We start from the raw sequence: 17,452 nt of genomic DNA on the forward strand, positions 1-17,452 counted from the left end.
TATTCACAGATTCGGCACCTTCGAATATCCCCTAGGCCCTACACTGGAAATAGCACTGCTAGGTAGTGTCTTATGGCTCTACGTTGGCTCTACACCACCCTGTAAGTGACTGTGCTTAGACTTATATAACTGCCACCCCTGCATGCTGACCTCCATTCCCTTTGTTCTGTGCTGTCTGTCACAGATGTGGAGCTCCATGCACAATGTAATTGGTTATATGTCTATTTCCAAACTATTTCACAGTGTACTAGGGAACGGTGTTCCTACAGACAACATCAAGTTTCAAGCTATTGTCGCAACTGCAGGAAGCAGATGTTGGTGATGGACCAGCATGAAGTGTGTGTCTGGTGTCTGGCTCGGGACACAACTCTAATTCATGTGATAAGTGCGCCCTTATTCACTGTGAGGCCAAGTTGTAAGTCGTCAAGCACAATAAGTAACAGACTTGTCTTCACATGCCTGTACTTTGTCATGGAGTCACTCTCTCAACCTTTCAGCTTTAAGTCCTCAAGTACTTCCATGTGCAAACACAAGAATAAGAAAGAGAAGCAGGACTTGAATTTGTCCTCTCACTCTGATTACAAAGAGAAGGGGCAAGGGTGTATCAAGCCAAGTCTCACTCCTTCAAGGTGTCTGTCCATGGAATCTATTCCTCAGTTGGTCCCGAAACGCCCTGCATTTTCCTGTTCTACAACCATGCAGCATATTGAGGAAGTCAAAGAGGTGATGCTGCAAATTTTCAGTGTACTTCAGACTCCCTTTTGTGCACCTTCAGTTCCCACAGAACCATAGGGGCCTCCAGACTGAGTACCACTGGCGAGTTCCTCCCCAGCACCTTTTGTCCGCTTGGAGCCCATTACCAGGCCCATACTGACACTAGTTAAGTCTTCCATTCTGGCTCACCGGTCCATGCTGGCTTCTGATGCCCCCAACTCCGGTGCCAACACGGCTGAAGGATGATCTCATGCCAGTGCCCATGTTGGTCCCCGAATCAGCATCACCCCGATCTCGACTGCTGTGGTGCTACAAAATTACTAGCACACAACCGATCCTCATAAAGCCCGATTCCAAACCTTTTCTTCTTATTTATTATTTTCATTTGAAGTTTTATATAGCACAAACAAGACTCTCGTGGGTATCAGACTGCGTACAATGCTAAAAAAAGAGACATATAGAATCAGTTTTATAATTGTCGAGAGGCAGTACAGGATATGGCAGATCTCCAATGAGGGCGGGATTACCTTGATGATTAGAGAGATCAAAAATAATAGTATCACAAGCGAGTAGTAATCATGAGTGAAGTTGAGTAGTCCTGATAAGCTAGGGCAGAAATTAGTTCATGAGTAGTTGTTTAACTTCTTTCTTGAAAGATGCCATTGAGGGATTCTGCCTGATTTCAGGGGAGAGGGAGTTCCATATTCTCTGGTCGATGCCAGAGAAGTGTCTATTGTAGGTTTTCTTGTTTTGAATCTTTTTGGTTTAAGCAGTAGAGTGCTGGAGCTTCTAGAAGATCTGGAGCCACCAGACAGTTCAAGCTTCTGAGCAAGGTAACTTGGGGTATTGAAGCGTATGGCTTTGTGTTATGCATGCATGCAATTTTCAGCTGAATTCTTGCTTCGTACGGTAGCCATTCGCGAGATTTCAAATCAGGGGTGATGTGGTTGTTTCATTTTGATCAAGTGATAAGCTTTACAGTGGCGTTGAGAGAGGCCCTTAAGGGAGCTGTTTTGAATGGAGCTAACCTCTGAGGGTTGTGCTTCCATAGTCCAACCTAGGAATCACTAGAGCTTGGACGATAGAGTTGAAGTCCATAGACGGTAGGAAGGGTTTTAATTTTTTTAGGATGCTCATTTGGAGGTTTGCTCTGTTGGTGACAGCACAGATGTGCTTCTGCATGTTAAGGTTCTTATCAATAGTTATTCCCAGTGATCTCAATGACCTGAGGCAGGCAGCCGAAAGGCTGTTATGTGCTTCATCCATTAGTTAGCGACTGGTGGTTGTTTGTATGTGGCGATTAAGAGGAATTCAGTTTTGAGCGTTTTTAGTTTTAAGTGGTTCTACCGCCAGTAGAGTTTGCATTATCTTTTTCGTTCTGACTGAACTTGTGCATGAGCAGGGTGCACCTTAGGATGTTGATGATGGCGATTGTGAAGGGAGTGGCTTGCTCGCCCCCTATTATACTGATGACAAAGCTTGGCACACCACATAGGTCACCAATGGAAAAGAGAAGTTTATTTGCATTAGTGGTTCAACGGCCAGACCGAAACAAATGTTTTGAAAGATAATCTGCAGACTGGGCCAGCAACATGTGAGCCCCTGCTTCCATTTAATGATGCCATCAAGAGATCCTCTGATGGCTACCTGGTTGAAATCATGTTCTTGACCCCCTTTAAACAGGCAGGTGGCCAGGTGTTCTAGACTGTGGTCTGGTTACCTGGATTTTCTCATCACGCACCTCACTCCAGAGAATCTTATTGCCCTGGCTTCGACCAGTAAAGTGAGTCCAAACTTATTTCCAACTGCTCCTCTGGATAGGGAATCCAAGAGGATTGATAATTTTGGCAGCACAAGTTTTCTACCACCATTCTGGCACTGCGATCTTTAAACACAGTTTACCGTCTGCACTGCTACACATGCTCTTTGGGACATGGCCAGTGAGATCTTAGTGGCAGCCCGAAAGATCTTAGTGACTTCTTGACACAGACAACATGTGGTGAACAGGATGTGGCCAAGTAGGTTGTCGGCGCAGTCCTGGACACCACGGATTGTCTGGACAGGATGGTCAGTAACAGTGTTGTACTTCATAGACACGCCTGGATGAGATGCACTCGATTCTCTGGTGACGTACAGTCCTCACTAATGGACATGCCCTTTGATGGGTCCCACCTCTTTGTGAAAGCTGACTCTACTTTGAAACATACTCGAGACAGCAGAGCTGCAAAGCATTGCATGGGACTGTTTGCCCTTGCCAAACAGCTTCCCCATCAATTCTAGGAGTTCAGAGGCTATTCTAGAGGGCAAGCATATTGACAGAGACCGCCTTCCCAGCTAGTGACAAAGCACACAACACAGTCTTTTTCATGGTTGGGGACATCTAACTGGCAAGCAGCGTGTAGGCCAACAGCATCTTCAGTCTTTTGACTTGTCGCCTGCTACAACAGCCAGCAAACCGATTTAGTTTGCCCCTTCTTATTTTTTTTTTTTAAATTGAATTTTATTTAAATCCGCATTGATAATTTCATTCTTACATTCATAGAACATTAGTCATTACATAAACGATACACAAAAAAATAGAGCAATCAGACCCAATTAATTATTGGGGCCCATAATGCTAACCCAAATTTCTTTTTTCTTCTACCTTTAAGTTTATACAAAGCAATTTCCGAATTGTACAAAGATAGTAATTTAGCCTTCCAAATAGAAAAAGACGGTGAATCCGGACTGAGCCATTGGGAGGTGATACATAAGCGGAAGACAGCCATACATAAAAGCAGAAACCCCTTCTCAGGATTTGAGCGCTTTCTAATATTTACCCCAAACTCATATCCAAATAACACTAATTGAGGTGTAATGTCGACAGACACTCCGAGAACTAAGTTCAGAAAACATTTTACCTCTTTCAACAAGGGGGCTAATACAGAACAATCATAGAACATATGCACCAGATCAGCTGCCCTCAAGGCGCATCTAGGACAAACATCCCCGATTAGTTCCCCATTTAGCTATCTTCGCTGGGGAATAGTATAAATCAAAGATAGCCATATAGCATTGGCTTTTGAAGCTGCGTGATGAAAGAACAGCATCAGCTAGGCTCAATACCAGCTGTAAATCAACACCTACTATTTCCAGCCTTCTATCTCAGCGTTGCTCGAAATATACAAGGTCGTCCTGTTGGGTTGCAATTATAATTTTGGAAAGTTGAGAAATCTTACATCTCCCCTTTATAGATTCCAATATCAGGTTCTTTTCCAGACTAATCTGCCCTCTTAAATTAAGTTTATCTAAAAAACTTGGAATCTGGAGATGTTTAAAAAAATCCGAACTGTTGCATGCTCAAGCAGGGGGGGGGGGGGGGGATCATTTGACATTTCCTTCTGGGTTGGTGATCCATCACGTTCCACAGATGGGTCTTATGGATTGTTCAAAATAGCTATGCCCTCCCTTTTCTATTTAACCTGCACACTCTCCCTCCCACATCAGACGAATTTCAGAGTAGTATCTGTCCATCCCACTACAAGATGTGTGCCTGATGCTCTCCAGGGTGCCATTGAGAGGGTACCAGGCTTGGAAAGAGGCGAGGGTTGTTGCTTTTGCTATTTCCTCATCCTGGAAAAGGATGGGGCCTCAAGCCTATCCTAGTCCTTTGACCCATGAAAACCTTCCTGTGGAAGGACAAATTAAAAATGCTCACGCTGGCCCAGATCCTGTGGTCTCCGGACCGGGATAAATGGATGGTGTCCTTGGACTTGCAGCACATGGTTTTTCTTCTTCCCACCAAGCAGTCCCAAAGATGTTATCTACGGCTCAGAAGCATTCTCAATTTGCTTTGCTCCACCAGGGCCCCACTTGTGTTCACAAACGTGATAACGGTGATCGCTGTCTATCTTTGAAGGTCAGTGCACGCAGGGTGTGTTCCAGTAGTGGAAGAACCCTGCCTAGACCTTTTCACCACTGTTGGGAAAGTGCAGTGTCAACAATTTTGCCTGGTGGAATTTCTGCAAGAACATTTGCTAAAAGAGTCATTCCAGCTGTAATGAAACAAGGGAGTCCTGTACATCTTCCCACCTCAACCTCTACTTTTCCATGTTCTGAAGAAAGATCAATATCAAGTCAACGTAGTTGGCCTGGAGTGGGCCAGGTGTAAGTAGTACATAGACCACCTGGAAAAAAGACTCTGTCCTCTGATCAAAGAGCCTCTTTGTAAGGACCTCCTGTATCGGCCACAGGGCAGGGTACACCACCCGAATTTATGCAACCTACATGCGTGGAGATTGAGCGGTGGCAATTGACTGCTTTTAATTTGCCACCTGAAGTGGTGGATGTCCTCTTATCACAAAATCCATTTAAGCCGGGGGCTGAGACAAATTTGTTACTCGGTGTGATGTTAGCAATACTGACCCCTTACATGTGAAGCTGTCAGACGTCCTTTTGTTTGTTTGGTCTTTAGCCCATCAAGGTCTTGCAGTGGGCACTAAAAAAGGTTATTTGTCTGCCCTTACAGCCTTTATACGCTTGCTGGACCAACCTTGCTTGTTCCACATCACCTGTTGTGATGATATTTATTAAAGGTTTCACACCAATATTTCTATCCACAGTGTTGGTGATGCCACAGTTGACTTGGTCTCGATTTTTCTCATGTATACACCCTTTGAGCCAATGCATAGCTGCTGTTGACGTCTCCTGACCTTGAAGACCATTTTCTCATTGCTATTAAATCAGCTCGTTGTGTGAGTGAAATACCGGAACTTTCAACACAACCGACATAAACCACCTTTTTCCCAGACAAACTGGTGAAGAGGACTTAGTGGCTTTTTTACAAAATGTTGAGACTCCTTTTTACGTTGTGAAATCCACCAGTGTTCTTTTCTCCCCTTAGCACCTCAAAAGAGGAGGAGAGGTTCCATTGGTTGAATGTTAAAAGGACTGTAACCTTTCATTTATTTCATACCAAGGACAATCGCGTGGAGAATCAGCTTTTTGTGGTGTTCTCTGGAGCAAAGAAAGAGAAGGCAATGCAGAAGAGGGCTTTCTACTTACAGGTCAGGAAACAGCCTTGGAAGCTCTGATAGCCTATTCCACCAGAGCTAGGCTGCTAGCACTGTGTTGGCCACCGAGTGCCTGTCCTTGACATTTACCAGGCTGCAAAATGGGAGTCAGTACATTCATTTATGAAGCACTACTGCCTTGACAGCCAGGTCCAGCAGGAAGGTCAGTTTTGCCCATTCTGTCCTGCAAGAGTTTTTGGTCTGAGTCAACTGCATGCACCTTCCACCTTCTGAAGGTGCTGCTTTGGTATCTATTGTAAGGTGAGGAATCTGCAGTTAGAAGTATCCATCAGCAAAACAAGTTACTTACCTTTGGTAACACTGTTTCTGGTGGATACTCTATATCACTGCAGATTCCTCCCTGCATTCCCATTTCTCCATTCTGTGGAGTGACGTCTTTTTACTCTATGAAAAGGTTCAAAGTTAGTTTTCAGCACACTGATACCAACAATTGCTTCTGCTCTGCGTCTGATGGTGCGGAAACAGTAAAAATAAGAAACTGTCATCAGTGAGCAAGTTAGCACTTGTATGTACCACCGCTCTATCCCTTGTGAGACGATATGGAGCCAACATGTAGAAGTATGATGCCCCTTCCGGCACGTGGAATCTGTTATTATACATTTTCTGGATCCCGTCTGGCACCTGGGGTATTTTCTAAGGTGGGGAATCTACACAGAGATAAAGCATCCACCAGAAAAAGCGTTACCAGAGGTAAATAAATTGTTCATTGGGTCCATACTTCTAAATAACAAAATATCTCCAGAAACAAGCTACACCATTAGACTAAACAAACTCGCCTATTCCTCACCTCTTTAACCCCTTCGACGCTTATGACGGAACGGTTCCGTCATGCACGTCGGTTGGGCTGTGCTTATGACGGAACCGTTCCGTCATGGCCCCGCCCGCGCTCAGAACCTTCAGCACTGCGCGGAAATCCGCGCAGCGCTGAAGGGGTTAACCTCAATGTCTTGTGGACATCTTCTGACATTGTTCTTGCTTGCTCAAGTTGTGTTACAGAACTATCAGAATGTACGTATTGAAAACAAGTATTGCAGTACTGCATTGTGAGTGCACACCTATTTTAACTACATTTTGTTTTTCTATTTTTTAAAAGGCACTTAGGGAATATACCAGTGATGATATGAATGTGGCTCCTGGAGACCGTGTCTGGGTTCGAGGATGGTTTCCAATACTATTTGAGCTTTCCTGTATCATTAACCGATGCAAACTTGATGTACGGACAAGGTGATAAAGCGTTTGTGTTTTGTTTGTGTGGGTTTTCATAACCAAACTTTAAAAATACATTTTCTTTTATTGAATACTTACTAACGTTTGATTTTTTTTCTTTAAAAGCTCAACTGTTACATTGGAAATCTGGAAAAGTGTGTGATTAAAAACTGGCTAACAAATAATGTTTTCATTATTTCTTCTTCATTAGGGGACTTACTGTGATGTTTGAAATCATGAAGAGCTACGGTCATACCTTTGAAAATCATTGGTGGCATGACCTATTTAGGATAGTTTTTAGGATATTTGATAACATGAAACTTCCTGAACAACAAACTGAGGTAAATAAAGCCAGTGTGTACTGTATAAATAACCAAGCTTAATGTTGAACTGCTTTTCCAGTGTATTTCTCTTGTAGTAGCAGGTGTCAAGGGTTTAGTTTCTTCACAGATTGCAGTTGGAGCCAGGCTTAAAAAAAACAAATCATTTGTATCTGACATATGGCCAGGAGGGTTGGTTCCATGCCACTTTTTCAAAATGATCACAGTTTACAGAAAATGTATTTAGATTCATTGCATGTTAATGTATCTTTTTTAGGTTAGCCTGAATATCTGACATAGATCCGTCCCTCCTAGATCTTATTTGGAAATCCTTGCTATAAATGATGTTCAGTACATGTTCCATAAAACATGGTTACACTCAGTTGTAGCTCTGCCCTGGGCTATTCATTTACCAGTTTGCACTGTGAATCATATATATTTGATGTTTTTCATGCTCCATGTTCAGCTCCCTTCTTTATGTATGGAGATATTCAGCCAAGAGAATATAGCTTTTTAAACTTTAATCCACACCTTTATTCCTAGCAGCTAGTGTAGGCCTTTAAGTCAGTCAGTCAAAAAAGTTTATTTGGCATATCGCACCCATAAAAGTACAGCTGATAAAAACATTTCATAAATAAAGCAGCGTTACGAGGTTGAAGACACATCAGGGGACAAGGAAGACACTACATAGGGTACATGCCAATATCTGAAAGAGACACATTAGTGATAGATTCCTTACCTTAGAATATCCCCAGGCATCAGACTGGATCCGGAAAGTTTTTTCGTCAGCAGTACCCCTGCACGTCGGTAGATGGCGTTGTGCGGCTCCGCGTCCGTCGCAGGCGTCGTATGTGCCGAGATGACGTCACGGAGACTACTTGGGCGCTACCCATGCGCGCTAATGCCAGTTCTTCCTTTTTCTGCACCAGTAAGCGCAGATCCGGTTAGAGCACGTACCTCAGTCACTTTTTGACTATCCTTTTGAGACTTTTGTCTCCTGTCAGTTGTCTACTCTCGTGCACGTAGGGATGCCTGGTTTTAAGTCTTGTGGGGCCTGCCGCCGCAACATGTCGGTGGCGGACCCCCACGACGTCTGTCTCTACTGCCTGGAGAGCGACCACGACTCCCAGGCCTGTTTGGACTGTTTGGCCATGGCCCCGGAGGCCATGCGGGAGCGGCGCTGGAAGCTGTTTGAAGTCTGGCACTCGTCCCCGCGTCGCTCCCGGTCCAGGGGCCGGTCCAGGGAACGCTCCCGGGCCATCATCACCATCGTTCCTCAGGCTCCAAGTCTTCACCGTCGGATTCGGGTAAGAGACGGCACAAAAAGAAGTCTACGAAGTGTTGTCGCTCTCCGACATCCCCCCGTCGGTCACCGGATGCGGACGAGGGGACAGGGGTTCTGTCAGGGCCCTAGTTTCACGGCACCAGTGGTCAGTTTCTTGCATGGCTCTGCGTTCCTGGCACGGAAAGTAGTGTACAGAACTGACGTCAGCACGCATGGGTGGCGCCTAAGTAGTCTCCGTGACGTAATCTCGGCGCACACGACACCAGCGACGGACGCGGAGCCCCACAACGCCACCTACCGACGTGCAGGGGTACTGCTGACGAAAAAAATTTCCGGATCCAGTCTGGCGCCTGGGGATATTCTAAGGTAAGGAATCTATCACTAACTAATGTCTCTTAGTAACTTGTGCGTTAAGATGCATTTAACATATATAACAAGCATTGGCTTAGCCAATAGGTCTCGCCTTTGGGACCTTATAAGTGTTTAGTTATCCAGCACAATATCCTTGGTGCAACAACATCAAGTGTTGTATGGCTAAACACTTATAAGGTCCTAAAGGCGAGACCTATTGGCTATGCCACTGCTTGTTTTGAGTGAGTGGCGCATGCAGGTATGCTTTTACAGGAGCCCCTCTGACATTGCGCCTCTTCAAAATGTATCTTGGGTCTGGTGTAATACTTCTAGCCCCCTATTCCCGTCTTCTCGCACCCAATGCATCCTTAAATGTCCCATGTACAGCAGGGGTTGACACTCCTATTACCCCTGCCCTCCAGTGACACTTTACCTGTCACTGGTGGTGGTGGGGGTGGTGGTGGTGGTGGTGGTGGTGGTGGTGGTGGATGAGGTGGTGGACGTGGTGGATGAGGTGGTGGACGTGGACAAGCCCTGGTAATTTCTCTGTGGTTGGCTCTATGGTATCTTTCCTCTATAAGTGGAAGCAATTGTTGATTGTTATTTTGAAATCATGGCAGATCAAGTACTGCCACTACTTGAGTTATTCAAGCATTGTAGGCCCCGCAGCCGGTAGTAGAAAAATGACATGCTAACATAATGCAATGCAGTAAAATGGAATGTGATGGGACACTTTGGAGAGAGAGTCGTGCACGAGGGAAAACTTATAATGGGATATTTTATGGCTCAGTAGTGTCTGCCTTCTATTGAGGCTATTGTTAATTGTCATTACAAAGAACATTGTAAGACGAATTGCTGTCTCTGTGCGACATGCGACCTGTGACAATAAAGAGAGAGCGTGAAAGAGAGTGCGAGCGAAAGAGAGAGAGTGAGGGGGGGGGGAATGGAAAATTAAAAGAAGTGCTGCCCACGCTGTGTTTAATCATTCTAAATGACTAATGCTGGAACGCAAACAAGCAGCAGCTGTTTTAAAGCACACTCGTGCTTGTGCTGGCCTCCGCCTTGCGGGAGTGAGCAGTGGCGGCGCCAAAGCCATATGTTTTCAATTAGAACGCACGCCGCTGCTAGCTCCCGCAAGGTGGATGCCAGCACAAGCACGAGTGTGCTTGAAAAGGAGCAGACCGATGGCTAAAGGCCCTCCTAGAGCAGCGCATGCGCGCTGCCTAGGCGAGATCTAAAAAGGCCCTATGGGTCTCAGAGTAATGATTAAAAAGTTTTAAAAAGGGATCAGATCCTAACATACAAATATGAAAAAAATGGAGTAGTTATGTTGAGCCGTATTTGTTTCTAACTCCCAGTGAAAGGCGGACAGAATTTCCCACTGTCAGGCAAATTTTCTCATTCTCCGGCCTTTGCAATCTCTCAAAAGCCTCCTTATAGGAGTTTGTATTAAAGGAACGACAAATAGGGCAAGGAAATCGCTTCCTACCATGAGCATACAGAGTGCAAAATGCAATAAAATGCAATGTGCTTTGAGTGGCAGTGTTATTGCACAGACACCTAAGCAGTGGTTCTCCTCAGGCTATATTCCTATGAAAAGCAACTATCCGCTGCAATAGACCGAATCGTAGTCTTGTTAAATAAAACCTGAGGTTCCCATTTAGAAGTCAGGAGAGACCAGGTTCACATTTCTGTGTCAAGTTGATTGGATTGTAAGTGCGGTTTGTGAGACGTTGCCCTGGCATATTCTGTCCACTAGATCTGATAGACTACTAGCCGCAGATTACTTCACGTAGAATTATCCCCAAGCGTGAGACTGGATCCGGAAAAAAATGTGCCCAGCATCCCTGCGCGCCGGGGGGGGGGGACAGCATCACGCTGCTCCGCCCAGGCGTCGTCCGCCCATGTGACGTCAGCGAGGTCACATAAGTCCCACCCCGGCGCGCCTACGTCAGTTTTTTCCTTTTCCACGTGCAACGCGGATCCGGTTTGTGCTCGGCCCTGTTTAGGCCTGTTCCTTACGCTATTGCTGTGTGTGTGGGAACAGTGTGCGAATGCCTTCAGGCTTTAAAACTTGCTCGTCGTGTGTCCGCCTCATGTCGGCGACGGATCCTCACCCCATCTGTATGTGGTGTTTGGGGGAGCACCACGACTCCAGCTGATTGTGAGGCGTGCCAGTATATGAAGCCGAAGTCCCGGCGGGAGCCCCGGATGAAACTTCTGTCGGCTCGTGTGTCCAGATCGGCGTCGGCGCCTTATCCGGCCCCTGCAGAGGGTTCTCGGGCCGCGGCTTCCCTCGCCGACTTTGATCTTCTTCTAGGTCACAAGAGCGCCACTCATCTATTGGTAAGTGTCGCAGTATGTCCCCGAGGGTCGGGTTCCGGCCTGTCGGGGGCGTGGGCTCTCCGCGGGTGGTGCGGCCCCGTGTGTCGTCCCCTTATCCGCCGTTTCCCGGCGTGGGGGCGTCCAGAGCCCGGATGGAGACCTATGCGGTGACTTTGCAGGCCTCGCTGGCTTCTCCTCCTCCTTCCCCTCCTGGAACATCAGCAGATCCCTTGCAGTGTGCGGGGCCCTCCACGGCGTCGCCGGCAGCCCCGGCGCCGAGAGGTTCGGATCCAGGCTTTGAGGATGTGGTGCTGTTGGGGTGCGGCCCTTCGGGGGTCCTTCTTCAGACCGCGCGCCTCTGCTTCGCAGCAAACTCCCGCAGGAGTCCCTGTGGTGTTGCGGGAGGTTGCCGGGACTCGGGTGGCACCCCCGAGCCCCTCTCGGTCCTCGGCGGCGTCCTTGTCCGAGGCCGGGGTGGCGCCACTACGGTGCCGGCGGCTACTGGCCATGGCGGCGCCGCAGGGGTCGGCGGAGGGCCCATCTCGCCCTGTCACGAGTCGTGGCTGGCGGGGGACTCCTCGTCCTTCTCTGGGCCCTTCTCGTTCCTCCACGCAGGCGGCTGCCTCGTCAGAGGTCGGGTCGGCGCCGCCGCTTCGCCACCCTTGCTCCAGCCCAGCTCCGGTCTCCTGCGCCGTATGCTGTGTCGGAGGTCACCTCGGCGTCTCCTCCGGTGCCGGTCGCCGACGGTGGCCTACCTCAGGCTGCGGACTCTACGGCGCTGAGCCTACGTCAGGTCGTTGACTCGTCTGCGTACGCCTCCTCTTCTCCTGAGGTTCGGCGGTTGCTGGTGTCATCCTTGCCGGAGACGGACCGCCGTGTCGTGGCTTTTTCCCCGACGTCTTCTAAGGGCGGCTCCTCGCCGTCTCCACGACCGTGGTCTTCGCCGGAGGAGCCGCAAGTCCCCCACTCTTCGGTCCCTCTTCCTTCCTTTCGGCCTTGGCCCTTCCTTCCTTCCTTTGGTTGGCTTGGGGGATGGCCGTCTTAGCTTGCAGCCGTCGTCTAACGAGGAGCTGCTTTCCCCTCCGCGGGGCTCCACGGAGGCGGGTGCGGCTTTCGCCCACGCTGTTTCCACGGCTGTGGGAATTTTGCGCATGGGTGATCCAGCTACCCATTTTCCCACAGATCATCTTCTGGAGGTTCTCCATCGGGGCTCTGGTGGTAGGGAACTGTTGCTTCCCTTCGAGGGTTCACTCCACTCTTCTCTCTTGGGGACTTGGGGCCGTCCTGCCATGGTGGACCCGGTGCCCCAGCACCTTCTGCACCGCCACCATCCGGCACCCCATGATCCGGTGTGCCTTTTTTTTCACCCTTCGACCAGAGGACCCCTTTTATAGTCTGCCTTACCTGCTTTACCGCCGCTGCTGTTGTGTTCCCCCTTCCCGCGAGGCCCACTGGCTGGACTCTTGGGGACGCAATAGGTTTGCCTCAACCTGTGCGGCTCTGCAGGCCCTTAACACACTGTGTGTTTTGGCTAGGGCCACTTCTTGCTTGCGGGACTCGGCGAAGTCCCTTATGTCTGCCCTTCCCAGGAGGGTGCTTGTGTGGATTTGAGACATCACGTCTTGGATGGTCGGGACCTGGCGGCGTTTATTCTTCGCTCCGCTCTGGACATCTCGGAGGTGTTGGGTCGTGCCATGGCTTCTTCGGTTGCCCTTCGTCGCCATGCCTGGCTTCGGGACAGTGTGTTCCCGGAGAAGGTTCGAGAACGGCTGGTGGACCTACGGGGCTTCGTCCTCCTCCTCCTCCTCCCTCTCCCTCTCCTTCTCCTCCTCAGTGACCTGCGTGTTGCTCTGGTTCTTGGAGCTGTTCTTCCGTTGGGGCGGGCCGCCCCGGTTGTCTGGCTGAGGTTGTGGTTCTGTTGGCAGCTGGTCAGCCCTTTTTGACTGTGTGTTTTTCCTTTGGATTTTTCACGCCATGCTGGGCCTGAGATTGGGCCTTTTGAGTCCCCCTTTGGCTCCTTGATAGGCCTCCTGCGGGGTTTTTTGCCGCAGGTCTTTTTTGTTGTCCTCTGCTGCAGAAGATTCTTCCTAAGAGGCTCCCATGTCTTGGGATCTGATATGCCCCATGTGGGGCAGGGTTGGCTGTTATATATCCCTGGTATGTGCTGGGGAGTCGTGGTCACCTGCAGGCTTCTGCTCTTCGTGGCGTTATGGTATGTTGCGACTGCAACCACCTTCTTCGCCTTTTTGCTTTCAGTGTTCGTTCTGTGGTGTCCCTGCCATCTGGCAGAGCTTGCCAGTGCCGCCCTCCTGTTATTTCTGCACTGTTGTGCCTTTTTGGAGCTTTAGTGGGACTGTCCTCCTGCCGTCTCTGCTGCTTCCAGTGGGGCCTTGCACTCGGCTTTACCTCTTCTCCTGGTGGGCGGGATGGACGATTCTTCCTGGGTGACCTTGAGTTCTCCTTTTCGGCTTCTGCCTGCTCCTTGCAGCCGGCGCCATCCTGTCTGGGATTTCCTTTGCTCAGCCTCTTCTCCTTGGAGTCTCTAGGCTGTTCTTCTCCTTTGGCGCCATCCTGTCTGGGATTGCCTCTGATCTTCCTCTTCTCCTTGGAGCCTCTAAGTTGCTCTTCTCCTTCGGTGCTCCTTTCCTTGCTTTGGCCTTGGGCGGAGGTTTTGTTGCTTCACGTGGGCGTGGGGTGTTTGGCCTCTTTGCTCCTTGCCTTGTTTCCTCTGCTGAGTGGGGACTGGCTATCTTCTTCACTTAGTTTCCCCTTCCCTGGGGGGCGGGGCTCCTCGTCCTGTTTGGACTCGGCCCCTGGGCGATCCTCTGTCCTGCCCCGGTGGGTGAGGTCCTCTCGCAGACCCTCCTTCCTCTTGGGAATGGCTAGGGTAGCTATTCTACGTGAAGAAATCTGCGGCTAGTAGTCTCCATCAGATGTGCGAGTTACTTACCTTCGGTAACGATGTATCTGGTAGAGACGATTCTAACCACAGATTCCTTCGCGGCCCGCCCTTCCTCCCTGTTCTGCGAGGGCTTGTGTTTTGGTCTTTTGCACTCGCTTCCCTGTGGGTGGCTGTGTCTTCTATGGGTACATTCTTTCCCTCTTTCTGTCGGGCTGTTCACCTGTTCACCTGTTCACCTATTCCTCACTGTTGTCACATGGGAGGATGGGGTTGTTGGTACTTCTGGCTCTTTGCGACCCTTGAGGTTGGGGTCTTTTGGCTGTGCCTCTGCCCTTGTTCCTGATGAGGGTTGTCACACTCTGTGATGGGGATGTCTTGGAGTTTTGTCGTTCCCTGTTTGTCCCCGACTGGTTCCCCTTCCTTGTCTTTGGGTGGGGTTTTAGTCCTGTTGCATGTTGTCGTGACTTTTACATATGTCCCTTGTTTCGGGGGGGGGGGGGCTGTCTCTACTGGCAGGGTTGCTGCCCTGTACTTTATTCTTTCCCTGCCCTTGGGTACTGCCGGGTGCTACTCTTTACTGTGTTGTTCCTCACCATTCTTTTTTGCTGCTCTTTCTCACACTGTTCCTATACTCTCACAGTTTTGTCTGCTGACTCTGCGTTGTGGTGCGGAAAGGTACACCGAAGAAAACTGACGTTGGCGTGTCGGGGTGGGACTTATGTGACCTTGCTGACATCACATGCGAGGACGCTGCCTGGGCGGAGCCGCGTGATGCTGTCCCCCCGGCGCGCAGGGATGCTGTGCAAAAAGTTTTCCTGATCCAGTCTCACATCTGGGGATAATTCTACATGAAGGAATCTGCGGCTAGAATCGTCTCTACCAGATACATTGTTACCGGAGGTAAGTAACTCATACTTATAGTGATAGAGGTGATAGGTTAAAGACAACCTTATCTGAAAGCTATCCTAGTGGTAGCTATGGAGAGCAGCCTTCAGGCTGAGTCTTGAAGGGATGTAAAGCAGCTTGTTTTAGCAGTCTATAATCTCTTGAATGACTAAATGAAAGGAGAACCACACCAGGTATATATATAAAATATATGTATGTTCGAGGCATATGAGCTGCAGATTACACACTTGTGCATAAATCGCCATCTGGTGTTTGGCCCGGATGTTTGCAGTTTGTTTTTCCTCTTGGAAAGTCTTTGGAAGTCACGAGTTCGGTGACTCCTCCCTTGGATCGTATTGCGCATGGGCTTCGGCTCCATCCTCAGATGTTTTTTCCGCCATCGGGCTCGGATGTAATCTTCGCGCTCCGGTTCTGAACAGCTTCCAGTTCGACGATCAACGCGCAATCATCACCCCAATTTGCGGTATTGTTTTCGATCGCGATCTCCCCACTCGACGCGCCTCTCATCAGCAAGACCTTCGGTTCCAGTCGTCGACGGCGGCCTTCGGGCCTACCCAAGCTCCGGTCCTGGCTAATGGAAAGGACTCCATTTAAAAAGTGTCCTCGATGTGGGTCAAAATTCCCCCACACCGATCTCCACAAGGTGTGCAACCTCTGCCTGTCCCCTGAACACGAGGCTCGAGACTGTCCGGCGTGTAAATCCTTCTGGTCCAAGAAAACGATTCGGGGCCGAAGAGCCAGCAGAACCATGGCACACTCTTTGACGGCGATCCCGGACGACATCTTCGGGGAAGGCGTCGATGCTCCAGAAGAACACCACACCGACGAGGGACTCATCAGCGCCTCCGAAGCCGACGATTCAAATGTGGAGGACATCACTCCGTCACAGAGGGTCGTGAGTACTACTCTAAACCCCCCACACCCTCGCCAGCACCGAAAAAGGCTTCGGTCACGCCTTCGCCTTCGGGCCTAAGCAAGACCAAAGACACTGCTTCCCACACCGCACCTTCGGGCCGGTAAAGAAGCCAATTAAGCCTTCAGGCGGCTCGGGCTCGAGCCAGCCCACCGTCGGAGCCGATAAACACCCTTTGGCACCGAAAAAGAAACCGGCCTCCATCTCGACGCCGAGCCCCACACCGAAACACTCTGGGTCGAGACCCAGCTCCTCGGCACCGACCTCATCCTCAGTACCGACCAAAGCCCACAAGACCACCGGCATCGACATTTCGAAGCCGAAATCCATCGGCGCCTACTAAACAACCGGAGCTTCCCAAGCATGGTTCCAAACAACGAACCGGCACCGACGAGCCTAAAAAATCAACGGCCCCGACGCCTTCGGCACCGACGGACCAACCAACCTCTCCAGAACTATTTACACCGGATCCCTTACAAAAAACATTAACTAAGGATCCCAAAACTGGACATTTAATGCTCTCTATCAAAAAGAGACAGTTAGACAAACCGGCTCCGCCTCCACCTCCAAAAAGGAAGGACTCTGCTACCTCCCCTTTCAGACTACCTTCCCCCACCTCCTCCACCTTCCCCTCCTCCACCTCCTCCACCTTCGCCACCCCCACCTCATCATTCCCCCACCCCATTCCCGGATGATGTTGAGCAAGGGGATCCATACGACGACATAGGGGATATACCCCAAGATATACCTACAGGGGACCCCACTCCCACAGGATCCCCAGACCCATGGGACGATTATAATATCCCTGATGTCCCTAACGTCCCACAAGACGATCTTTACCTTCCAGGCCTTCTCCACCAGAAGACTCCTTGGGGTTCAATCATTTATTGCAGAGTGCGGCACACTACCACGGGGTAGATTTACATACCGACCCAGTGGAGGAGGATTTCCTCCTAGATACATTTGACACCACACATAGGACCACCTCCATATTGCCTATGCTAAAAGGTGTTATAAAACATGCGCCGGAGGTCTTTAAGGACCCAGTCAGGGCCAGGGTCATTAACCCGCGCATTGAGAAAAAATATAAAGCCGCCCCAACAGACCCCTCCTACATCAGAGGACCAGCTCCACAAGATTCCTTGGTGGTATCCACGGAAAAGGGCCAACTCCCGGGTGTCAGGTGACGCACCACCACCTGACAAAGAGTCTAAACTCTTGGACGCATCAGGCAAGCGTACTGCATCTCAAGCGGCCAATATATGGCGTATCGCCAATACACAAGCACTACTAGCGAGGTATGACAGGGCCCATTATGATGAGCTAGAAGCCATAATGCACCATCTCCCTGATAAATACAAAGCTAGGGCCAATGAGCTAATTCAGGAGGGCAAAACAATTACAAATACCTCCATACGTTGTGCCTTAGATGCAGCAGACACAGCCTCTAGGGCTATC

The 17,452-nt window shown here is 49.5% G+C and overlaps 1 protein-coding gene across 2 annotated transcripts in view; it reads left to right on the top strand.

Annotated features, from left to right (window-relative positions):
* The window catches only part of ARFGEF2 (ARF guanine nucleotide exchange factor 2), a 629,301-nt gene that overhangs the window by 374,956 nt on the left and 236,893 nt on the right, over positions 1–17,452 (top strand). For both annotated transcript variants that reach the window (XM_085619427.1, XM_085619428.1), the window contains exons 29-30: positions 6,880–7,010; positions 7,204–7,333. In XM_085619427.1, coding sequence (XP_085475553.1) covers positions 6,880–7,010; positions 7,204–7,333 — 261 coding nt within the window. The remainder of the gene's footprint in view (positions 1–6,879; positions 7,011–7,203; positions 7,334–17,452) is intronic.

This window comes from Triturus cristatus, chromosome 7 (genome assembly GCF_964204655.1).
Source record: "Triturus cristatus chromosome 7, aTriCri1.1, whole genome shotgun sequence".
Lineage (NCBI taxonomy): Eukaryota > Metazoa > Chordata > Amphibia > Caudata > Salamandridae > Triturus > Triturus cristatus.